Source organism: Leucopleurus acutus, assembly GCF_964270905.1.
Source record: "Leucopleurus acutus genome assembly, chromosome: 21".
In the NCBI taxonomy this organism is placed as follows: Eukaryota; Metazoa; Chordata; class Mammalia; order Artiodactyla; family Delphinidae; genus Leucopleurus; species Leucopleurus acutus.
The window spans coordinates 27,487,008-27,506,889 of NC_139163.1; the positions used below are offsets into that span (position 1 = coordinate 27,487,008).

The 19,882-nt window shown below is 41.0% G+C and overlaps 1 protein-coding gene across 3 annotated transcripts in view; it reads left to right on the top strand.

Annotated features, from left to right (window-relative positions):
* The window catches only part of UNC5D (unc-5 netrin receptor D), a gene marked incomplete at its 3' end in the record, with an annotated part of 590,911 nt that overhangs the window by 362,548 nt on the left and 208,481 nt on the right, over window positions 1-19,882 (top strand). For all 3 annotated transcript variants that reach the window (XM_082863648.1, XM_082863647.1, XM_082863649.1), the window contains exon 4: window positions 12,080-12,183. In XM_082863648.1, the coding sequence (XP_082719774.1) occupies window positions 12,080-12,183 (104 nt within the window). The remainder of the gene's footprint in view (window positions 1-12,079; window positions 12,184-19,882) is intronic.

Consider the following 19,882-nt stretch of genomic DNA (forward strand, 5'->3'; position numbering starts at 1 on the left):
CTGCAACACCACTACTGGGCATATACCCAGAGAAAACCATAATTCAAAAAGACACATGCACCCCAGTGTTCATTGCAGCACTATTTACAGTAGCCAGGTCATGGAAACAACCTAAATGCCCATCAAAAGAGTAATAGATAAAGAAGATGTGGTACATGTATACAAAGGAATATTACTCAGCTATAAAAAGGAACAGAATTGGGTCCTTTGTAGAGATGTGGATGGCCTAGAGAGTGTCACACAGAATGAAGTAAGAAAGAAAAACAAGTATAGTATGTTAGCGCATATATGTGGAATTTATAAAAATGGAGCAGATGAACTGGTTTACCAGGGAGAAATAGAGACACAGATGTAGAGAATAAAGGTATGCACACCAAGAGGGGAATATGGTGGGAGGCGGGTGTTGGTGGGATGAATTGGGGGATGGGGGTTGACATATATACACTAATATGTATAAAATAGATAACTGACAAGAAGTTGCTGCATAAAATTAAAAACAACTGGGATTCTCTGAATCCAGAAGAAAAAAAATCTACGTGTGGAATTGTCCTTTATTCCTTCAAAGAGACAGCAACATCTGCACTGGAGGATCCACAGCAAAGCCATGAAGTGAGAGCTGCGAGCAGCCTGGCGTCAACAGGGATTAGTGGGTCAAGCAATGGGCAGAATTCATAGACGTAAGTGAGGCAGAGGTTTTAAGCCAGGCTGGCAAGAGAAGCATTGGTAAATGCACCAAATACGAGGAGGTTATCACCAGGGAAAGCACTGACCTGACAGAGAGCCTTTTTTATGCGTCCTTTGGGAACTAAAGTTAGGAGCTGAGTCCTCAGGTTGTAACCATCTGGGGCTGGAGGATTTAGGCAGAACCAGACGGGGGCACCAAGCCTTGCCTTTCGTTTTGTTGGCATCCAGCTGTTCTGCATTTGAACCAGCGCTTTTATTACAACAAGTGATCTGTATTTGGCCGAGTTACAAATTCCTTTTATGTATGAAAAATGTGGTCTGTTGTTCCTTTAGTAATATGTGGCTGGGAAAGATCTGACCCTGATTTGAATACCAGTGTATTTGAGCACTCGTGGTACGTTGTGCCGTCCTCCTGCAATCTTAACAAATGACTATGACTATGAAAAAAAAAAATGACTATGATTTTTCACTGGCTGATTTGGTTTGAATGAGTAAATTATTTTTATTTCATTGCGTTAACTGCCAGAACATTGAATGAGCCGATAACTCCCTGGTGTTTCTGAGCTGCAAAGAACTATTATTTGGAATTGAATTGCTATTGATTTTCTTGTGCTACAATGACTTTTCTCACATAGTAGCATGAAAGGAAAATGAGAAAAAGGCCAAATAGGGAATAGGGTGAGGAAAGGGAGGCTGCTGCTTCCCATGGCCCGGCCCCAGATGGACTACTTATTGGCAGGTACTACTGCTTCTGGTTGGTCCTGTTGCCGATTATATGATTTACAGATTAGCCAAATACCTGGCTTCATCACCTTCCCCTCCTCTTGCCATCTGCTTTGTTTCTAGTCGTCATGTGCCTCGTTGGCATTCTGCTGTGGAACTGAACAGGGGGACAGGGTGAAGAGGGAGCAGAAGCAAACGGGATAATTCTCCAAATTGGTCAGTGTTGATGACTGTTAGTATCATTCATACTAGCAATGCAGATGAGAATGAATAAGTGTTACTTTAACATCGCTGTAGTACGTTTATCTATTGATGTTTTTGCTTCTCCTAGTCATTTTAACTATTGGAAACTTAGTTGTATATTAGTTTCTTATAATTGTTCAGATGAGCTGAAATGGAAACTCACTGATTTATTCATTCTTTCAATGAATATTTATTAAGTGACTACTGTATACCTTTCCAGGTACTAGAGGAAAGGCAATGAACAAAACAGATGAAAGATTTTTTTCTCATGTGCAGAGATTTCCCATACGTAAAATCAAAGAAGACTATCTTAGCACTTACTAAAGATTGAAAAATATAGTTCTTCTTGCTTCCTTTAATAGACATCGTAGGAGTGAAACTTGATATAATAAAATAAAACAAAATGTACTTCTTCCCTGGCTTCTGATTCAGTTTCGTCTAGTTTAGAGAATCTTGACAACTTGTAGGAAAAGGGTTTTTTGGGGGGACATTATTTTTTCTGGCTATAAAAGTAATCCACATTCATCACAGAAAATTTTAGAAAATACAGAAACAGATGCAGAAGATACTGAATATACCCATATTCATACAGTAGCAAATCTTTGAAATGTTGAGTGATTTCTCTTTAGGGCTTTTCCTATGACATATGTATAGTAATCCCATACCAGTTGCTATTTAAAAATTTTTAAATCTTCAATCTTGATGTGTATGTATGCAGTTTGGTTCAGTTCCCTTATACAAAATAATGTGAAATTATTATTTTTCTTCTTTCCATAGACCACGTGAGCATAAGTGAGATCGGAAGGTGGAAATCTATTTATATTCCACCCTCTCAATATATATGAATAGAAGACCAAGTCTAATAAAAGAGTGTCCTTATGTGATGTGCTAACTTATGGAAAGAGAGGTAGCTAGGCAAGCATTTTGCATAGACTTAGAAGAAAGAAACGAGAGCCTCTATATGGGAAAAAAAAAATTTTTTTTTAAGCCAGTAAAAGCCCGATTGAAACAGTAAATGAGGTATAGAGAGATAAAGATTCTTATCAAGTCAAGGTGCTAATAAGTGGCAGACCAAGAATTCAAACAAATACGGGCATACCTCATTTTATTGTGGATCGCTTTATTGCAGATACTGCGGTTTTTTTACAAATTGAAGGTTTCTGGCAACCCTGTGTTGGGCAAGTGTCATTTTTCCAGCAGCATTTGTGTCTCTGTGTCTCTGTGTCTCTGTGTCCAGCAGCATTTGTGTCTCGCTTTGTGTCTCTGTGTCACATTTTGGAAATTCTCACAGTATTTCAAACTTTTTCATTATATTCATTATGGTAATCTGTGTACTGATCTTTGATGTCACTATTGTAATTGTCTTGGGGTGCCATGAGGCACGCCCATGTAAAATGCTGAACTTAATCAGTAAATTTTGTATGTGTTCTCACTGCTCCACCAACCAGCTGTTCCCCTCTCTCTCTTCCTCTGCTTGAGTCTCCCTATTCCCTGAGACACAATGATATTGAAATTAGGCCAATTAAAAACCCTACCATGGCCTCTAAGTCTGCAAGTGAAAGGAAGAGTTGCACATAACTCACTTTAAATCAGGAGCTAGAAATGATTAAGCTTAGTGAGGAAGGCATGTTGAAAGCTGAGATAAGCCAAAAGCTAGGCCTCTTGCATTAAACAGTTAGCCAAGTCGTGAATGCAAAGGAAAAGTTCTGGAAGGAAGTTAAAACCACTTCAATGAAAACACAAATGATAAGAAGCAAAACAGCCTTGTGACTGATGTGGAGAAAGTTCGAATGGTGCGGATAGAAGATCAAACCAGACGTAACATGCCCTTAAGTCTAAGCCTAATCCAGAGCAAGACCCTACCTCTGTTCAATTCTGTGAAGCCTGAGAGAGGCAAGGAAGCTGCAGAAGAAAAGTTTGAAGTAGCAGAGGTTCATTCATGAGGTATAAGCAAAGAAGGGCATTTTCAGAACATAGGTGAAGCAGCGAGTGCTGAGGTAGAAGCTGCAGCAGGTTATCCAGAAGATCTAGCTGAGATAATTAATGAGGGGGGCTGTGCTAAACGATTTTCAGTGTAGACGAAACAGCCTTCTGGTGGATTTGAAAATTTTCAGTGTAGACGAAACAGCCTTCTAGTGGATTTGAAAATTTTCAGTGCTTTTTACTGTCCACCGCCAGATTTTCTTTTTAAATCATAACTCAAATACTTAATTCATTACTTTGTCTTCTCATTAGTTAGTTTATGTAAAAAGGTAATGTTTTCAGAAAGGATATGTGGCTGCCTACAATCTCTTGAAATTATCATGTCTGAGACTATATTATTATTAGTTTGCTCGTGAATAATAACTTATTTGGGAATGGAAAATTAGTACCCATACTTTTTCACTAAAAAACAAAAACATAGATTTGGTTACATAATTATACTCTGGTATTGGCTAATACAGGGAAAAGTTTCAGTTGTAGCCTGCTTTTTGTTTCATTGTCAGTTCTTTATTTCAGATTTTATTTCTTCATCGAGCTTTACGGAGAAGATATATTTGACAAATACCATTGTGTAACTTTAAGGACCGCAATGTGATGATTTGATATATGTTTATATTGAGGAATGAGGACCACACTAATGTTAATTAACAACACCCATCACCTCACACAGTTTTATATGTATAGTAGTGAGAACATTTAAAATTTGCTCTCAATAAATTTCACATATGCAATACAGTACTGTTAACTATATCCACTGTGCTGTACGTTAGGTCCCCAGAACTTATTCATCTTATGACTTGAAGTTTTATCCTTTAACCACCATCTTCCATTTCCCTCACCCCTCAACCCCTGGCAACCAACAATCTACTCCTTGTTTCTTTGAGTTGAGCCTTTTTAGATTTCGCGTATGTGGAATCACACATTATATGCTTCATCTACGTGAGATCATGCAGTATTTGTCTTTCTCTGATTTATTTCACTTAGCGTGTGTGTGTGCATGTGTGTATCATAGTTTATTCATCTGTTCATCCATCTGTGGACACTTAGGTCATTTCCATATCATTGTAAGTAATGCAGTGAACACGGGGGTGTAGATATCTCTTCTAGATAGTGATTTTGTTTCCTTTGGATATATATGCAGGAATGGGATTGCTGGATCATATGGTTGTTACTTTTTTTGTAATTTTAGGAACTTCCGTACTGCTTTCCATAGTGGCTGCCCCAATTTACATTCCCACCAACAGTGCACAAGAGTTCCCTTTTCTCTACATCCTCATCAAAACTTAACTCTTATCCTTTTGATATTGGCCGTTCTAACAGGAGTGAGGTGATATCTCACTGTGGATTTGAGTTTTGCATTTCTCTGATGATTAGTGATGTTGAACACCTCATGTACCTATTGGCCATTTGTATATCTTCTCTGGAAAAATGTCTATTCAAGTCCTTTGCCCATTTTTTAAATTGGATTATTTGATTTTTTTTGCTGCTGAGTTTAATGAGTTCCTTATATATTTTGTATAGTAACGCCTTATCATATAAATGGTTTCAAAATGTTTTCTCCCGTTCCTTAGGTTGGCATTCACTTTGTTGATCATTTCTTTTGCTGCACAGAAACTTTTTAATTTGTTATAGTCTTACTTGTTTATTTTTTTCTTTCGTTGCTTGTGCTTTTGGTGTTATATCCGAAAAAATTATTGTCAAGAAGCTGCTTCTTTTTCCTTTGTTTTCCTCTAGGAGTTTCACAGTTTCAGGCTTTATATTTAAATCTTTGATCCATTTCAAGTTAACTTTTCTGTGTGGTGTAAGGGAAGAGTTCTTCTCTTTCACATTTCATTCTTTCACATGTACATATATCCAGTTTGTCCAGCACCACTATTGACGAGACCGTCCTTTCCCCGTTTGGTATACTCGTATCCCTTGTCAAATATTGAACCATACATATGCGGTTTTATTTCTGGGTTCTCGATTCTGTTTCATTGATCTATTTGTCTGTATTTATACCTATACCATACTGTTTTGATTACTACTGCTTTGTGGTATAGTGTGAAATCAGGAAATGCAGTGCCTCCTGCTTTGTTCTTTTTCAGGATTGTTTTGGCTCTTCAGGGTCTTTTGTGGTTCCATGCTGAGTTTAGGAGTTTTGTTCTGTTTCTGTGAAAATGACATTGGGATTCTGATAGGGATTGAATTGGCTTTGGACAATATGGACATTTTAACAATATTAATTCTTTCAATATGTGAAATTTTTAGTTACTTCTGTTTATTTACTGTAAAATACTTGTAAAATTATTTTTACAATTTTTAAAAATTTTGTTAATTCAAACTTTCAACTATGATATATCCAGGAACTTTTTTTTCTTTTCAAAATTATTTTGCCTGTGTGCAATGAGCTCTTTTGTAAACTGAAGTTGGTTTGTTTTCCAGCTTGGAGAAGACATTGTTACCATTATTATATTAATTATCATTTATTTTCTTTGGGCTTGTTGTCTCCTTCTAAATTTTCAATGATATTTAAATCATTTCTCTATCTCAACATTATCTTTTGTTATTTATTTCACCTTTTTCTTCTGGTAAATTCATTACCATTTTATCATTTTCCTCTTAGCTCATTTATTCAACTTGTGTTTATTAAGAACCTTCCCTGTATCAGCTGGTTAGTAGGCACTGGGACTATAAGGGTGAACATCTCAGACATAAAACCCACATTCATTGCACTGATGATCTAGTGAGGAAAACAGATATGGAGTAAGCAATTATTAGAGCCCTACTAGAGGACATATCTTTTTTTTTTATAAATTTATTTTATTACTTATTTATTTTTGGCTGCATTGGGTCTTTGTTGCCGTGCGCGGGCTTTCTCTAGTTGCGGCGAGCAGGGGCTACTCTTCGTTGCGGTGCGTGGGCTTCTCGTTGCAGTGGTTTCACTTGTTGCAGAGCACGGGCTCTAGGCTCATGGGCTTCAGTAGTTGTGGCACGTGGGCTCATTAGTTGTGGCTCAGGGGCTCTAGAGCGCAGGCTCAGTAGTTGTGCATGGGCTTAGTTGCTCAGCCGCATGTGGGACCTTCCCGGACCAGGGCTCGAAACCGTGTCCCCTGCATTGGCAGGCGGATTCTTAACCATTGCGCCACCAGGGAAGTCCCTAGAGCACGTTTCTTAAACTGGGTTTTGCTGGATGCTAAGCCATTGCCTTCTATCTCAAAAACCACTGGTTTGTAATTTGTAAAGCTAAGGCTGGGACCTCCTTGCCAGATCCCGGCTCCCTGTAAGGTTCCACCAATAGGGGGTGCCACAGGAGACTGGACAGTGAAATAGGGAGGAAGGCTACTTCTTTCTGTTCATTTTCTGTCTTTGTCACCATCTTCCCAGCAGAGTTGCTTTATGTTAGAAGTGGCAGTTTCTTGTTTCACACTTATTTTAAGTACTTCCAGATCCAGCTTTATTATGCTCTCCCTCTCCATCCCCTTCCCCCAAGAGATGCCAGCCCCAGTCTGGTGGACAGTCTTTCTTCAGAGGTCTAGGTCTTGATGCCTTGGGTCCCTCTTCCAAGTTCCTGAGGTGCCAGCACCAAAACCCAGTGCCCTCTCCTTGGAGAACTGAGCCGCCCCTAAGCTTCAAAGTTCTATAACCCCAGCCTCTTCCCTTTGCTCCCCCATTCCACATCCTTAGGGTGGGACCAGATCCTAGCAGTTCCCCCTTTTGCCTTTTTAGTCCTTCAATTTTTACATTAATATTTTCCGTTAAAACATCTGGTATGCTTTGTTTTCCTGCCTGGATCCTGACTGATAAATCTGTCTTCTGTTTCACTAGTTCAGTTTTCAGCAGTCTTCAGTATGCTGTCTACCATCTCCATGATATATACATATATATATATACACACATACATACACACACACACATATATATATACACACACACACATATATATACACATATATATACACACATATATATACACATATATATACACACACATATACACACACATATATGTACACACACACATATATACACACATATATACACACGTATACACACACACATATATACACATGTATACACACACGTATATACACATATATATACACACACATACACACACATATATACACACACATATATACACATATATACACACACATATATATACACATATATATACACACACATATATACACACACATATATACACACATATATATACACGTATATACACACACATATATATACACACATATATATACACACACATATATACATATATATATATATTTCTAATTCAGCAGTTATGTTGTTTTTTCCTTCCTGCATAGTGGCAGTTTTCTTGATCTCAGATGTTATCCTATTTATAAATCCCTACTCTAGATTCTCAGTTACTATTTCCTTTTGATTTTAAAGAACTTAAATTAGAAGTTATCTAAAAATGCCTCTTGTTTCCAGTCTTAGAGGAAGCCATTTAATTTCAGTTCTGTGGTTTGTCTCCTTCATTTGTAGCATAATTCTTTTTATATGGCTGGGGATGTTTTTCCTACTATTAGAAGTTACACAGGTTCCTATCTGAATCTTTCAAGCCTTGGAACTAACATAGGTGATAAAAGTATCTAGTTTGCCAATTCAGAAACTAATTAGGTTGGGAATTCCCTGGTGGTCTGGTGGTTAGGACTCTGCACTTCCAGTGCCAGGGGCCCGGGTTCAATCCCTGGTCAGGGGACTAAGATCCCGCAAGTCGTGCAGCGTGGCCAAAAAAAAAAAGAGGGAGAGAAACTAATTATTTTGGGTAACCTATTGTGAGAATCGTAGGTAGAATGGAAAGCATTTCCTTCTATGTCTAAGAATTTATTTCCATAATTTTTACTATTTTCAGTAGCTTTCTGGAATTTGTCTGGTGTGTTTGTCCTCCTTGGGAATCAAAAATGCCAGTGTTCCTGCCACTAGTGTTAGGCACAGGCCAGGACTCAGTGTCACTTGGGTTTCTCATTTGGTGTGATATCTAGTGTGTGGGGGGCTGCTATGATGAGTTGGATCCATATATATGACACCCCAGTTGTTGCCTGACCCCCTACTCTACTGCCTTTAATCTTTGTATCTCCACATTTAGAAGTGTCCATATACTTCTTGTTGGAACCCTTCAAATGGTGATTGCAAATGTCAGTTGGGAAGATCAAGAAGCTGTGTGGGTCCTTTCTTCAATCTGATCCTGGCTGTATGAGATCTACTAGAAATTTCTCAAAGCTTCTTGTTTATACACTATACCCTTTCCTACATCCCAGTGTCAGTACGGGGTTTTCCTTCTTTATATACATATTTGCTTAGCTAGTTCATTGAGTAGGTGGGAATGGGGAGGAAAAACGACTTCACGCTAGTTTTTCATCAGCCAATGTAGTTACTGTAGGGGAGTGTGGAAGTACCCGAAAACTATACATTTTGTTACCTTTTCCATTTCTGGTGAGCCAAGAAAGGAAACAGAAGATAAAATAGAAATAGTATAAGACAAAATAGAAATTCACGCTATTCATTTTCTGTGCTTCATTTGGGTGAATGCACATTATTTGGTGTTATCAAAACTGCAGTCATCATGTAGCAACACTGGATAAGACTTCCTTTAGAAAACAAAGCAATCAAAGAAAAGAAAAACATGGCAAACAAACCAAACAAAATTAACCACAAAAACACAACCCTTTCTTTCCATTAACAAACCGATGTGTCATGTAAGAGTCGCTCACACTCTCCAATAGATTCATTTCAATATAGAGTCATCCCCCTTATCTGTGGTTTCAGTTACCCATGGTCAACCTTACTCTGAAATTATTAAATGGAAAATTCCAGAAATAATTCATAAGTTTTAAGTCACATGCCATTCTGAGAAGCATGATGAAATCTCATGCCATCCAACTACATCCTGCCCAGGACGAGAATCATCCCTTTGTCCAGAGTAAACCACCCATTCATCTCTAAGTAACCATCTCGGTTATCACATTAACTGTCCTGGTATCACAGTACTTGAGTTTAAGTAACCCTTCTTTTAATTGATAATGGCCCCAAAGTGCAAGGGTGGTAATGCTGGAAATTCGTATATGTCAAACAGGTGCTGAAAAGTGCTTTCTTTAAGTGAAAAAGTGAAAATTCTTGACTTAAAAAAGAAAGAAAAAATTTTATGCTGAGGTTGCTAAGATCTATAGTAAGCACAAATCTTGTATCCGTGAAATTGTGAGAAGGAAAAAGAAATTCATGCTAGTTTTGCCGTCATACCCCATAATGGCCAGAACACATGATGAGTACTTCGTTAAGGTGGGAAAGCATTAAATTTGTACAACAAGATATTTTGAGAGAGAGATTACATTCACATAACTTTTATTACAGTATATTGTTTTGTTTTGTTTTGTTTTGTTTTGTTGCGGTACGCGGACCTCTCACTGTTGTGGCCTCTCCCGTTGCGGAGCACAGGCTCCGGACGCGCAGGCTCAGCGGCCATGGCTCACGGGCCCAGCCGCTCCGCGGCATGTGGGATCTTCCCGGTCCGGGGCACGAACCCGTGTCCCCTGCATCGGCAGGCGGACTCTCAACCACTGCGCCACCAGGGAAGCCCCTACAGTATATTGTTTTGATTGTTCTATTTTATTATTAGTATTGTTGATCTCTTACTGTGCCTAATTTATAAATTGAACTTTATCATAGGAATAAACAGTATATATAGGATTTGGTACTATCTGGTTTCAGGCATCCACTGGGGTTCTTGGAATGTATCCTCCATGGATAAAGGGGGGTTACTATAGTCCTGATGAGTATATTGGTCATACAGAAAGGAGATTTCTGACTCAAGGATCCCTTGGGGGAGAGCAAAGGAGAATTTGTGGTCACATTTGGCAGGAAATGTGAGATTTTTCATTCTGGGGCTTATTCACATTTTCATCACTTGTAATTTTGTCATCAGTTTTGTGAACTTCCTCACACTTGAGAGTCAGAAATTCTGAATCGTAAAGGTTGTGGCAATTTACAGATCTCCAGTAGAAGGAAGCTTGGCTTTCCAATTTGGGGGACAGCAGAGAAATGGGAAAATAGATCCTGCCACCTGCCTACAGTGTGAGTCCTTGTAAGATCCTTTGCTTCCAGTATACTCCCGAAGATCTCCAAATAGACAGCAGTACTGACAGAAGACGTCAGTTGCCTCTGGGAGGGAAAACATTAATAGTAAAATTCTGAAGGAAGTGAATACATGGATTGCTGTTCTTTTTAATCATGGCGTGTTTTTGACTTGCTAAAAGCAAGTTCAATGTATTTATACAATTTATAAAGATGTAACTGAGTCTGAAGCTGTGCTCTTTCCAGAGAACATATTTCACGTTATTGTAAGCACTAAAGAAAATTAAATCAATAAATCCACAGCCTGTAATTTGAGATCCTCGATTGAAGAAAAATACGTTGTCCGGGAGGGAGGGGGAAATCTTCCAAAGACTTGTAAAACTGTCTTTGCTCCACCATCCCAGGCCTTCAAGTGCCAGTGGGAATTAAGCTCGTGCTGTAAAATTATAGAAGTGTTGTTATGACACCTCAAAAAGAAGCAAAGGCCAACTCCCACTCTTGTTAATGAAGCATATGCTTAAGTGGAAAGCTGTGCAATGATGCTCTTTCTCTCTTTCGAACTGGCCCTGTATCCTTTTCCCTGAGAAAGCTTTGCTGGTGAGCAGTCAGGTACTGATGTCCAGACACTTGGTGAATTTTTCCCCATCACTGGCACTAATACTCTCCGTGACCACTGGCAAGCCAATTAACCTCTCCAAGTGTCACCCTTCCGTGTGTAAAAGGTTAATGGTGCAGCTTGTTTGCAAAGAGCCTGGAGCCTTCCATGAAACGCACTGCATGGATACCCAGCATTGCCGTTGGACTGGAGGGTGTTGTGTTTTTTACTTATATGTTTGGTTGGATAGGTTATAGATTTTGTTGTGGTTGAACGTTGCCTCTTCTCCCTGGTTACAAATGAAAGACTAATAGGTAATCTCACTCTATTACCATCTTCTAGAGCTCCCTAGAGGGTTAAGGGAATGGCAGAGGTTACAGGTTAATAATGCATTCTTTAGTTAATAAAAAAAAAAAAAAAATCACGTGCATCTCAACTGCATAATAGCTGTGGATGGCAAGTTATTAGGCCAAGTGATTTATCAGATACTAAGTAGGTAATGCTGGCAAAGACTCATGAAATAATGAGGTGTTTCCTTTTCCTGCTCCCCCAGTAAATCTTTTATCCTTCGCCTCAGTATAGAACATTAGGGACAGTTTTGTTAAGATTTCTTTCTGAACAAAAATGCTTGTGAATATTTAGGAACCCCTGAAACCAGTGACTTGTGTGTGTATCTAGGTTGTGACGTTCAGCTCACTATTTTATAATCTCTGGAGCAAATGTGGCTCCTACTGGCCCCAGAGCAAAGTGTCACATCTTTCACGTTCTTTGCAGATTTACGGAAAAACTTCGAGCAGGACCCGCAGGGAAGGGAGGTTCCCATCGAAGGCATGATCGTGCTGCACTGCCGCCCGCCTGAGGGAGTTCCTGCTGCCGAGGTAAGACCAGGCCTGTTCCCAAGAGGGAGGGCCCGAGTCCTGTGTGCTACAGGTGATGAAAGCCAGCCTGGGTATGGCCTTGTTGCTGCCTGGCCCCAACTGCTAAAGATGGTGAAGAGACTGTTGGAAATAAGTTGGAAGAGGAAATTGTGTCTCCTCTAATTTCTTGTTGACACAGGCTCTTGCTAGGCAGCCCGGGTAGGATGTGTTCTGTGCCTTTGCTTTTGGGGACCTCAGTGGGACAGGCAGCATCTTCTGTGTCCTCCATCTGACCTTGGCTTCTGGATCAATCTAATAGGCAAATTCACGTGAAAAAGTGCAGAGAGAAGGAGGTCAGGCCCTAGTGCCAAGTTTCATGGGTGTCTGCACTTACTCATCCTTTATTTGCTTACGGGACAAACATTCCAGGAGTTTTTGTTGTGTTTTAGGTGCTGCGCTGGCATGAGGGATACGAGAAGTGTTGAAGCCACAGGTCTCTGATCAGTTATCCATTGTTCACAGTGAGGCAGCAGGAATCCAGAGTCACTGTGGTTTTTGCTCCTTGTTTTCTAGAAACTTCTATCATATGGTTAGGATATAATTATTAGTAATAACACATTGTGGTAGTAGAGATGGTGTCCTTTCAGTCACTATTAAAAGAGGTTCTCATGGATTAGTAATATGGTTATTAAGGCAGTATTGTGCGGGGTACTCAGAAGTATAAAGAATGCTTGGTAGAAGCCTGTGTTTATAAATGTAGGCCTGAGTCCAGCAGTCGATAGGCCAGCTGTGGCTTCTCTCTGGGAAGCTAGGAAACTGGCCGAAGAGCCGTCGTTTAGTCACTGAGAAGTAGAGATATTTAAAAAACAAAAAACAACAAAAGGGTCCTTTGCCTCGCCTTTTAGCAAACATTGCTATGGGATTTTGCATTTGGAAGGACAAAGGAGTCGAAAGTGTCAAAGGGAATGAAAAAACATACACACTAGCCAATCTAGACAGGAAGCCTGCAGGGTGGACACTATTCAAAACTCAAATGCTTCCCTGAAATGAAGTAAACGGACTTGAAAATTAAAGTGAACATTCCATGCATGATGTGAAATGATGAGAAAGGAAAATGCTTATTTTTAGGTTTGTATTGGGTTGGCCAAAAAGTTCGTTTGGGTTCTTCTGTATGGAGAGTGTGCCCTGGATTCCCGAGCAGGGGGACAGGCAGCAGGGCGTTAGTGCCCAGGTGAATGTCAATCTCGTTGAGGATGCCCCATGTGCTCCTGGGAGTCTGACTTGGGTACCAGCAGTTTGCTGTAGTCACCACCATCTCTCATAACCAGGCTTCCTTCCAGGCCTGGGCTGGGTCACTCTGTCAACTTAGCCAGCATCAGAGAGGAGTGAAGACCGAAGGAAGGTCATGGTTTTATTAGCTGTCCTGTGGGAACCGAACATTCTCTAGATGTCTAGAAATTAATTTTTACAACTGGAGGAGAACTTAGATATTTCCCTGGCACAGCCTTTGCAGTTTAGAGGCAAGAAAACTGATGCTCAGACCCAAGCCCCACCAAAGGTCTTGCACCTGTTTAAGTGATAACTGTTCGGTCTTCCAAAAGATCCCCAGAGCACTCAGAGTAAGAGTCTATTTTATTTTGGCACCTTATGTGGTCCAGCATAACCTAGCCTGCTTTTGCCTCTGACCTCATCTTCTGCTCCTTCGCTTCTGACCCTGCTATAGCCACACTGGCCTCCTCACTCTTCCTCAGCTGCACCAGCCATGCAACTGCCCCAGGGCCTTTGCGCATGCTGGCCCCTCTGCTAGAACACTCTTCCCCAGTTATTACATCGATTCATCCCTTCCTTCAGGGCTTGCCTTAGGTATCACCTGCTCAGCGAGGCCTGCTCAGGGCACTCTGATGAAAATGTCACTTCCCTGTCCTATGTGTGTACTTTCAAGCCCCTTTCTCTGCTTTCTATTAACTCAGCTCTTAGCACAAACATACTGTATTTATTTGGCTTATTTTCTGTCTATTAGAACTTAGGCTCCATGAGGGGAATTTTGTTCATTTTTTATTGCTGTATCCCCAGAACATAAAACAGTGCTTTTCACATCCAGGTGTTCAATAAATATCTGTTGAATATGAATGAAAAATTGTTTCCTGCCTTTATTCCTGAATATTTGAGCTTGTACCAGGACTAGCCCCAGACTAAACTGTGAAATCCACTAGACCCTTGTTTTTCTCCTATTCTGGTACTAGAAAATGGGTAAGACCTTCTTCACTCGGTCTTTGAAGACATAAGTAGAAACAGAGAACAAAGGAGAGAAGGGTAGAGAATGTGCAGTCTGGAAAAGTATATAGAATAATAGCCAAAGGGGAAAATAAAACTTGGTGTGTACATGCGTGCAGGAGTGTGTACACATGCATGCACACCCACACACGCACATTGAAGCATCTTCCCGGAGGCTGCAAGGATTTAGGAATTCTAAGGACTCTGAGGCTCTCTGGGGCCATGGTCGGGAGGGAGGAGTCCTGTGTGGAAAGGGGTTAACCTCTAGGAAGTAAGCAGCCCTCCTAGCTGTTCACCTACCTGGGAAAAGCTGAACTTGGGTTGAAGTTGAAGCAGCTCTTTGGACATCCCTCTGAAGGTTTCTTGCCCGAGCACCCTGTTCCTGAAGGCAAATGAGTCGTGCCTATTGGCTCAATTCATTTTCCATCTTTATTTGCTTCTGATTTGCTTTTCAGCTGTAACCACGGGAGCAGATCAGGATGTGAAAAACTTCCAATAGCAGACGCATTACTACAGACAGTTCACATGGTATTCTTGTCTCTGTATCTCCACGTGTCTGAATTTTCCTCTTCTTATAAGGACATGAATTATTGGATTAGGGCCGACCTCAGCCCAGTAAGGCCTCGTGTTAATGTTCTGGGTCACAGTACACCCTTTTCCGAGTAAGGTCATGTGCACAGTGTACGTGTGGACATGAAATTTGGAAGGGGGCCACTCTTGAACTCAGTCCGCTCCCCATTCCCCTTTTGACATCACATCACTCTTATTTTTAGGCATGTAGATGTCATTAGAAATAAATTTCAGAGCCAGGCTGGCTGAAAGTAAATAGAGGGCCATTTCAAGGAGCAGCTGTGGCTGGAGGATGGTTTAAAACAGAAATTCTGAGCTGAGGTGGGAGGTGGAGGAGAAAGCTTTGTTTTCTACATTTTGTATTATAGATGAAAATAGAGAGTGTTTCAGCTACACTGTGGGTTAATGGCTATCGTGGGCCCCTAACAAGCTTTTTATAGCATTATCTTAAGGCAGGTAAGCATCTGGGTTCCAAACACTTGAGTTACTTTGAAATTTCACTTATTTGTGAGTTGGATACTACCTATATCTGTGCACCAATATTTACAGCTGTTTTAGTTTCAGCAATAGCTTACACACTAGTTATTACCACCAACATCTGTGTTTTTGTTGAAGGGAAGGCAGACCCAGAGAAGAAAGCTGTGAGAGAGATGGACACAGAGAGGGAAGGAAGGTGAAAATGTTCATACCTTCCACGGTCGGGGTCTCCTAGGGTGGAGATGTCTGCCAGTGCCTGTCGTGGGGTCTTCAGGTCTCAAAGAGTGTTTTTGTGCTTACTGACCTCATAGTCGTGCGAGGAGCCTACAGTAATGACTCTTCGGAATGGCGGGAACTGGGAACTGTGCTTGGAAATTGATTAGTTGTGAAATTGTCACTGTGAAATAGCATCAGTCAGAGTTATCTTCCCTGAGCAGACGGTGTTCCACCGTCTCCACTGCGCCACTGGTTCCCTTCCTGCCCACCTCCTGTGGGACCCAAGGGGTCATCAGTAGAAGGAGTTGTGGCTGGCAGGGCTACTGATGTACCAGCTGTACCTGCAGTGGCATAGGAGGTGGAGGTCTCCTACTTGGCACATTGAAAGGAACCTTGGGGGCAAGTCTTACTTTCACAAGACATATACGATTGTCTTCTCTCTGCAAGGTAGAACTTACTTGGCAATTAACTGACTCCATCTATATGACCAGAGAAGGTAGTTTGTATAAGAACAGAAAGAGCTACCATTTATGGAGTCTCTCCATGGGCCAGGCACTGTGTTTAGCAGTTTCTCTATGTTATTTCATTTAATTTGCAGAAGACTGCTGTGAGATGCTAGAAAGCTATTGGTACTTTATGTCCATCTTACAGAACTTGTCCAAGCTCTCAGATCACCAAGAAGCCAATTGAACCTTAAAGCTCAGATCTTTCTTTTCTTTGACAGTTTGTGTTTCCTTTTAGTGAGATGGTGGGTTTAGTTGGTTTCCCCCAAAGCCTTTATGAAGCTTGGGAGCCCCTAGGCCAGTGATGGCATACCTGCTTGTTCTGCTGCCTGACATTCCACCCACCCTTAGACAAGGAGTTTTTTGTTTAAAATCTCTTCTAGCTAATTTGCTAATCCTAAATCTGCTATAAATGCTGTGTTTTTTGTTTGAAATAGGTAATCTGGTGATAAAACTAAGAACAGAACACTGAGAGAAAATAGAGGCTTTGGGAGCTGAGGAAACAAGCAGCCTGGAGCAGGGCCGCTGTGGAGTCTCTGTGCTCCCAAGGACCAGGAACCTGGGTTGGATGCTGTCTTAGCAAATGAGAAGTACTGAATGTCTGCAGTTCCAGAGAGGGTGCCTTGGAGGGGAAGAAAAGGGGGCATATGAAGGGGAGAGGATAAGGGTAATCTCTACTCTCATTACAGTTTTCCCCACATTTGGCCATGGCCCCGACAGATCTCCTTGTCGTAAAGGGCCCTGGATATATTCTGATGAGCACATACTCATGTCTGTATCCCAGGGCGCTCTCTCCTGGGATACAGCCATGGCGTCTGGAAATGGTTGAAAGGGAACTGAGGATCGTTAGTGTGGCATCGCGGGGGGAAAGTATGAACTTCAGAGTCGAACGGACTGGGGTTCAACACTGACTAGCACTTCCTAACTTCTAGGACCTACAGCAGTACTAGCCACCCTGAACCTCAGAGTCCTCATCTGAAAATAGGAAAAGTACTTTTCCTGTAGGATTGCTCAAACCAAAGAAGAAGGAAACCCAAGAATTTGCAGAGCATCTAACACAGGTTCTAATACTAAATAAATAGTAGAGATTATTGTGACTTCTTTTCTTCCTCCTTTTCTAAAGCATCATGAGCCTTTGATTCTCAGAGGAAGATGTAGGGCTCCGTATGGTTGGGGATCCGGATTAAAGCCGAAAACGCTTGCAATTTCTAACACATTCTGAGCCCCATGAAGAAGGTTGCTGCCATCCCTTGTCACCGTGGGCTCCCCAGCCTGTGCCCTTTGTTCTTGCCTTTGAAGCTCATCAGAGGTTGAAGGCACCGTAAAGTTTCCTGCTTTCCTCTCTTGTAATCTTGTGCGTGGAGGAAATAAAAGGTTATTTGTAGAAGCCGGTGACTATCAATGTTTTTCACCTTGCTTATCCCATGAAAGAGTCTTATGAATGGCATTATTGTTACTAAAAACACTTTTTGAAAAACGGTATAGCAACTCGGAGGTTCTCACCAGACTCATATAGACACAGGTTTGATGAAATAATTGGTCGTACACTTTTCCTAAAATACCTGAAATGTGAACAGATGATAATTCAAGCTTTCTAAATGCTGTGAGCTCATCCTGTCACTAGATGTATTCGAACGTATTCGTTACTACAGTTGCTTTTAACCTTAACCTTGGGGCAGTTCTAACTAAAGATGGAAGCTTTTTAGTGTTTGACACCATTGTTTAGCTAAAACCAATTTGCTCTTTTCAAAACAATTCATTATCCCACGCTGCACTTTTTTATACTCCCCAGTTAAATGGAAAATCTATCTTTCATAAAAGTTAGAAATTATGTCCAATGAAAATCCGACATTTTAATGCTTTTCCGCAGATTAAAATTGTAGAGTTCTCAATAAACCCTGATTTACTGATGTTGGTTGTAAAATGGTTATTGCTGTTAATAAAGTCTGTAAATCTTAACAGGTTATGTTTGCCTTGGACAATAAAACTTGCCCTAAAGGCTTAGTATCTAAGGCTAATTCTGCACACATCAAGGGAAACAGCCTCCTCAAAATCATTCAGTGTCTGAGAATTAAAGCCCAAAGCCAAGCAACTGACAGATTCTAGCCTTGAGCCACTGCATGCCGGGCAATCTTCTTGTTTTTATCTCTTTAAGGAGTCAAGACGGTGCTGGAATTAGAAAGGTCAAGAAGGTCAAGGGCCATGTCTTGGCTATTGTGAATAGTGCTGCTGTGAATATACGGGTGCATGCTATTTTCTTGCATTATAGTTTTGTCCAGATATGTGCCCAGGAGTGAGAGTGCTGGATCATGTGGCAACTCTGTTTTTAGTTTTTTGAGGAACCTCCATACTATTTTCCATAGTGAATGGATAAAGAAGATGTGGTACATGTATACAATGGAACACTACTCAGCCGTAAAAAAGAATGAAATCATGCCATTTGCAGCAACATGAGATTATCATACTAAGTGAAGTAAGTCAGATGGAGAAAGACAAATTCCATACGGTATCACTTACATATGGAATCGAAAAGATGACACAAATGAAGTTATCTACGAAACAGAAACAGACTCACAGACGTGGAGAACAGACTTGTGGTTGCCAGCGGGGAGGGGTGGGGGAGGAATGGATTGGGAGTTTGGGGTTAGCGGATGCAAACTATTATATAGAGAATGGGTAAACTACAAGGTCCTACTGTATAGCACAGGGAACTATATTCAATATCCTGTGATAAACCATGATGGAAAAGAATACGAAAAAAGAACGTGTATATATGTATAACTGAAGCACTTTGCTCTACAGCAGCAATTAACAACATTGTAAATCAACTATACTTCAGTTTAAAAAAGTAATTTAAAAAAAAGGTCAAGAGCCTTAGTCAATGTAGTGTGAGCTTGGAGAAGGTTCCCTTCTCTCTGCTGGCCACCAAGTGGGCTTTGGCATTCTTGTGTAAAAAGGGGAGGTCCCAGGAGCGGAATGAAAAAATGTATTTTCTGTTTTATAAAGTGTGTCAGAATCACACACGTGTTAGAAGCCAAATTATTGGGGGTGGGGGAAGTTTAAGGGAAGATGATCATTCTCCTTCCGGATGCCCACGTGGAAATGAAAGTTTGTTAAAGAAGCTCTGTTAGTCTTGGTAGACTTGGTGGACGTTTGTCCAAGTTTCTGATGTTTAGGCAATTTCTTTTTAAGTCTTACCTCCCTAAGGTAAAAGCTGAAAAACGAATTTTCTAGTCGTCTTTGTGGTTCGGCCCACTCATCAGGTGTTCTCACCCAAGATGGGATGGAGAAATGAGCAACGTGAGGTGGTACCTGTACGGAAATGCTTCTCTGGAAGGAATGGTGGTGGCGGAGATGCCCAGCTCCTAGGGGCAGCCAGAAGAACTGGCATCTCTCCCGGGTCTCATGGTTGCGAGCCGTGTCAGCGCCATGGGTTTTGAACTGTGAGGGTGTTGCTAGGCGACCGTCCCTTTCCCTGTGATGTGGTTGGTCGTTGTTCCTGGCTACTTGGCAGCCCGGGTGGGCTTTTTGGCCCTCCTGGAGGCTCCGGGCGCTGCTAGTCTTCTTTAATAAAGTCTTTTCCTGACTAAACAAGCCAGAGCAGAGTTCGTTGCTAGCAATCAAGAATCCTGAGCATGACAGTGCTTGCGCCCTGTCTTACTTTTTCAAGGATGCCTTTG